This window comes from Mus pahari, chromosome 3 (genome assembly GCF_900095145.1).
Source record: "Mus pahari chromosome 3, PAHARI_EIJ_v1.1, whole genome shotgun sequence".
NCBI lineage: Eukaryota > Metazoa > Chordata > Mammalia > Rodentia > Muridae > Mus > Mus pahari.
Genome location: NC_034592.1, coordinates 39150798 through 39156721, shown reverse-complemented (window position 1 = coordinate 39156721; position 5924 = coordinate 39150798). Strand labels below are relative to the sequence as shown.

Sequence of the window (5924 nt, the reverse complement as noted above, 5' to 3'; positions counted from 1 at the left end):
GAACTCACTTTGTAGACCAGGCTGGCCTCAAACTCAGAAATCCGCCTGCCTCTGCCTCCTGAGTGCTGGGATTAAAGGCGTGCGCCACCACACCCGGCTTTAAGATTTATTTTGGTGTGGACAAGGTCTCATAGTGTAGACCAAACTGGCCTGGAACGTACTATGTTGTTCAGACTGCCTTTGGTCTGCCAGCTTTTCTGCCTCAGCCTTTTTTATGTAGTGGGATTACAGGTGTGTGCTATTGTATGGCAGGGGTTAATCATGCATTCATCTTCAGCCCAGTCCCGTTGCATGCACTACTCTTCCCCTTTTCTGTTTTTCTTATTATTTAAATAGTTGGTCAGACCTCTGGGTAACCCCCTTCCTACCTCTGCAGCCTGTAGGCCCCTGCTGGTCTTATGAACTTGTCTTCTAGGCCCTCCCTCTCTTCTTCCTCCCTCCCTTCCTCCTTCCCTCCCTCCTTCCATCTCCCTTCCTCCCGGGACATGTTTATACTCTCTTTCAACCAGTTTAGATAAAATTTAAAAATAAATAATAATCACAAAAGGAACCAAGTCAGTACCCAGCCAACCCAGCGCACTCCTCAGCCACACCTAGGCTTTTAGTGTGGGATTTCTGTGGCCTCTCCAACTTTGAGAGACGGCCATGATAGTTATCCTGTCCAGAATGTGACCCGGGACACAGAATGACTGGGGATGAAACAGCGGCTATGGATGTGGGTATCAGAGCGCTTACAGGCTTATGGCGGTCTTACCAACACAGAAGCAAGCAGGACCTGCCACGGATTTGGCAATGTAGAACTTACTAACCCATCCCGGAATGTTTACAATCCTGTTCACACTTGGAAGTGTGAGCAGGAGTCCTTGAGTTCCTTTCTTTATGCTCTGAAATGACTGGGTGCCAGGATCTGAGAGTCATTAAAGGTAACTGCAGGACAGAAATGTCTCCTGGTGATGGGATTGTTTCCACCTCTGCCCCAGTGGACAGCGTGCTGTCCTGGGACCCACGGACACTAGCCTTTGCCACCCCATACTCCCCAAGCACAGAGGCTACCTCCTCAGAGGGTACCCTTTCTGGTTACTTTGTGGTTCGTACACCCAGAGCAGCCCATGCAACACAGTACCTTAGGGTGGGCTCTACTCCAGCAAAAGATTAACTAAGACTGACTACAAACTGTCTCCAGTCGTTTCAGAAGTATGTTTTCTCTCTTTCTTAGTCTGTATTTTATGAAGGTATACCTAAATTTGGAAAGATGTATTCCAAGAGAACTCTATTTTGAAGGATTTCAAGGAAGCCCTCTTTTTAGACAAAGGCTGAAAGTCACACTCTACTTTCTATCCCTTTTGTGGCTCCATATTTTTTTCCCCAGCAGATTTTTCACTGAGGAATTTAATTCTAATTTGGTTAACAGGTAGGCCTTAACAGGCATGAAGGGCACTTTGAAAAGTACCGTGTAAGCCCACAGATTTGGACACATTGCATTCATCATAGTCTATTTGCTGCAGAATACATACAATAAGAAAAATGGCTATACTTCACACAACCTAGTTTACATGTACGTGAGTTGAAAAATTATTATAACAACTCTTATTTAAAAATCAATGTAGGCCTGGGACAACATCTAGTAAATGGGAACCAGAAAGCTAATTTATATGTTTTCACTACGGGGTGGGACTTGTAGCATTTTAATATTAAGCACAGCTAAGTGTGGGCTGTGAACCCACTGAGTCTGGTGAACGAAATTTCAGTCATCTAGCCCTGTACCCTTGTGATATCGAACATTAAGCGAAGGTGGGCGACTCAGTGTGTCTTTCCGCATTTTGTGCTATGAAATAGATAATATGTCCTTTTCCGGAGGAGGAGACAGGTTCACAGTAGACTGGGAGCTGGGAAATGCAATGTGGAAGTGGCACATAGAACCAGGACTCACTAGACTCCCTAAAAGAACCACAAGTCATTATTCTAGGATGCCAGGAGGTATGTGCTGGGATTTCCTGAAGGGCTGAAATAATCAGTGCCCTCTCCTGAGGCACAAGCTGCCCCTGCAGGCAGGCAGCAAACTCATATAGCAGTCTCTAGGTTTGGAAAAAATGTCTCAGAGGACTAGTGGTCAACTCTCTCTAGTTGCCCTTCTTTCTTTAAAACAAAGGCAACAATATCAACAACAACAACATCAACAAACAAAACCCCAAACAAAGAGAAGCCATTTTGTTTGTTTTCTGGGCAGGGCTCATCCCGCTGCATGTATACAGAGGTCAGAGGACCATTGCTGGAGTGGATTCGCTTCCCCCATATGGGTTCTGGGGCTTGAACTCCTCAGGTTGTCAGGCTTGATAGCAAGTACCTTATCCAGTGAGCCATCTCAGCCAACCCATCACTTCTTAAAGTCTCTCCCTCTCCCGCTCACTATCTTTGTGAATATGTATGTGAGACACGAACACACTTGAACACACACACACACAGAGAGAGAGAGAGAGAGAGAGAGAGAGAGAGAGAGAGAGAGAGAGAGAGAGAGAGAGCCCGACTGACCGACTAACTGGAAATGGAACACAGGGTCTTTGCACATGCTTGGCAAAGACTTTCCTACTGAGTTTTATAACTCTAGCCCTTTATTTTACTTATCTTGAGACAGGGTCTTACGAAGTCGTTCCCGTTGGCCTTGAGTGTACTGTGTAGCCTAGGCAGGCCTCAGCCCCCTGAGGAGCTGGAATTACAGCCTATACCACTAAACCCGACTCTCGTCTTAATTTAGTTTTTGCATGTGTGCAGTAGACAGCCAATTCTCCACTGAACGGCTAGATCTATGTTTTTCAAGACTGGCTGAGTTTGCTACATCAAACATGGCAAACAAATAACCAGTTCTCTCAGAACCTCTGCTGTGCAAATGTCATCATCTATGCAAATACCAGCTTCTAATGCCAGCTCAGGGCAATGGGTTGCCGTTCCTTTGGGAGCTAAAGGTGAGCCTGCAGAGTTGATGTGTGTGTGTGTGTGTGTGTGTGTGTGTGCATGTGTAGGTTGTTGTCATTTGGTTTTTTGGGTTTGGCTTGGTTTGGTTTTGTAGGGTGAGGCTGATAACTTTTAAAGAAGATCTCCCCAGCTTGCTCTTGTCCTAGCGTGAGCACCGAGTGGCACTGGGCGTTCCCCAGTCCTTTGGGGGTGTCGGTCAGAGTTGGTGGTGCTGATGATCATAGCGTCCTCTGGGCATGGACTTCAGCTGTGGACATCCCTGTTTTCATTATCAAGGTTTTTTTTTTCCTTCGCTGAAAACATTAACCCCACAAATAGGCTACTGCGGGGCATTGTCTGACATTTTGATGACGAAAGACTACAAGTGGTATTGACACCGAATCCAGAACGTCGCTTTACTAGTGGGCCGTGCTGCTTGGCTTTGTTGCAATCTAGGCAAACCGATGATACCGAGACACAGGTAGGATTTAGCCCTCAGAAGCAGCCTGACTTTCCCTTGTCACTTACGTGCCTAGGATGCGCAAGGGAGAATGGGAGGCAGCTTCAGTTCATGAGCAATTATCAGCTTTGTACCTAGGCTGCACCAAACAAGAGTAAGGGAAGGGCTGGATGTCAGGTCCTGCTTACTGCAGTTTGCTTCCGAATCCTAATCTATTCAAAACGTGGTCCTTTACGACATAGCTGCCTCCCACATAACACAGATGCTTGACCGGATCTGCAGTAAGGCGGTGTGCGCGCATCAAATTCTGTGCCAACAAATTGAACTCACCCAGGGTTTCTGTTAAGACTGTGATAGTGTAAGAGGCTACCTCTCACCTCACTTACGCCTTCTGCGTTCTTTCCCCAGGGGTCAGCAGATTCCTATACAAGCAGGCCGTCGGACTCCGATGTCTCTTTGGAAGAGGACCGGGAAGCGATCCGGCAAGAGCGAGAACAGCAAGCAGCTATCCAGCTTGAGAGAGCGAAGGTGACTTTCTTCCTTTTTCTTTTATTGCGAGCTGTCACGTTGCTCAGCATCTGTGCTCAGCCTCACATCTGTCTCAGGGTTCCTGATAAAACACTGACCCAAAGTAACTTGGAGAGGAATGGGTCCATTAGTTTACAACTCTGGTCATACTCATCAGTGACAGAATCCAGAGCAGGAACTCAAGCAGGGGGCAGGAACTGAAGTAGGGGCTATGGAGAAACTCTTTGGCTAGCTATCCACCATTTACTTAGCCTACTTTCTGATACCACTCAGGGCCACCTGACTGAGGGCGAGATTGCCCACAGTGGGCTGAGCACTTCTGCGTCCATCATTGGCCGGGAAAATGTTCCCCAGGCTTGCCTGCTAGTTAATTTGGTAGAAGCATATTTGTAATGGATGTTCCTTCTTTGCAAATGACTCTAGCTTACGTCGTGTGTCTCTCTGGAGTATTCATTTTCCAGCCATCCTGCTAAGGCTTCAGACTGCAAGGCTCTCTATTGTATGTGTCCCCCACGGAAGTTAGGCTCTACAGGAGCCTATTCCTTGTGAACCTTTTGCTGTTTTCTGTTTGATTTCATGGTAATTATTGGTCCTTTCCCAACCTAGCAGTGTGGCAATATCAAACTACCTCACAAAGTATTGGCAGAGAACCTTCTGAGCTGCGAGCCTGAGCCCTTCTGTTTCTTGACCCCTCCCCATCCTCGCCCTGCCTCTGCTATACACCCACCGTGCTATGAATCGCTTCACTGCTGCTTCTGTTCTGTGGTTTCGAGATGTCAGACTCCCAACTCAAGTTCAGTATGCTGGAGTTCAGAACGTTCTCTTTGTCTGCTTGTTTGTTTGAGAAGGGGTCCACTACACTGTCCATTCTGGTCTCGAACTTGTGGACTCACTAGCTGGACTAGAGACGTGCACCATCAGACCTGGTTAAGCCCTTTGGACAACTCAGACAGGAGCAGCAGAACTGAGTGACAGAAGCCATCACTAGCCAATATAAGCTTCAGATCCTCTTCTTCCAGAAGACACAAGATGCAGCAGGAAACCAACGGCACAGTTGAATTTTAGGACCAGAACTGCTACTAGAGCTCGCCCATCCCTCCTATATCTTTCTAACTTATTTTCCAAAGCATAGACCCTTTAGGCAAATTAATTTTTATGCACAGCAACAGCATATGAGACAGGGTTTATGGCTAGCCTGTCTGCTTGCTTCCATGGCTAACTCCAGTGGCAAGTACCTTTCTGAAGTTTAGACTCAAGCCCAAATAAAGTTAATCTCCTTCCCTTTCTGGTTGCTTTAGAGATTGAAGATGCTTTAGAGATTGAAGCAAGAGAAGAAGGATCCAGATGAGCTTATCGTTGGGGTTGAGTGTGGGGCTGACGTTCACACTCTTTGTCTGTGCTCTCTGACAGGAGGGCATCAGCATGGTGCCTGGGAGGGGACAGAGAGGTCCTAATGTGTGTCCTACCTCAACTATTGATATTCCCAGAGCAAATAAATCAACCCATAGCAAAGCTACCCAGAAGCTTGGAGACCTTGTTGCTAGTTCTTGTTTTGAAAATGTCCTTCGCCATCTGTTTCATTACTGCGTGGTCACCTAAAATGGTGGTGGCAGGACCATAGCCTCAGCTGGTGGCCGGCTTAGCCCCAACAGGCTGCACCAGAGCAGCTGCCAGCAGGAATTCATATTCGAGATTAAAACCAACCAACCGTTAGAAGCTAGGAAGAAGATCCAGGTGAGGAGCCTGTGCGTTAGGTTTAACCTACCTTGGCCCCCATCCCCCTGGCGTGACAAGATGTTTATCTACAAAAGGATCTCAGGATTTCAGAACCGAGGCTCTTTCCAAAAATCCTTGTCTTCCACCCTCCCTCTCTCCCTCAAGATTATAACACCCAGGGTACATTTCCTAGCATGTTTTCCTTGTGTGTCTGGACTTGCTCCTCTGCGTGTGTGTGTGTGTGTGTGTGTGTGTGTGTGTGTGTGTGTGT

At 47.1% G+C, this 5924-nt stretch overlaps 1 protein-coding gene across 4 annotated transcripts in view; it reads left to right on the top strand.

Annotated features, from left to right (window-relative positions):
* Window positions 1-5924, top strand: part of Cacnb4 (calcium voltage-gated channel auxiliary subunit beta 4) — a 254056-nt gene that overhangs the window by 199423 nt on the left and 48709 nt on the right. For all 4 annotated transcript variants that reach the window (XM_021192084.2, XM_021192085.1, XM_021192087.1 and 1 more), the window contains one exon: window positions 3818-3937. In XM_021192084.2, the coding sequence (XP_021047743.1) occupies window positions 3818-3937 (120 nt within the window). The remainder of the gene's footprint in view (window positions 1-3817; window positions 3938-5924) is intronic.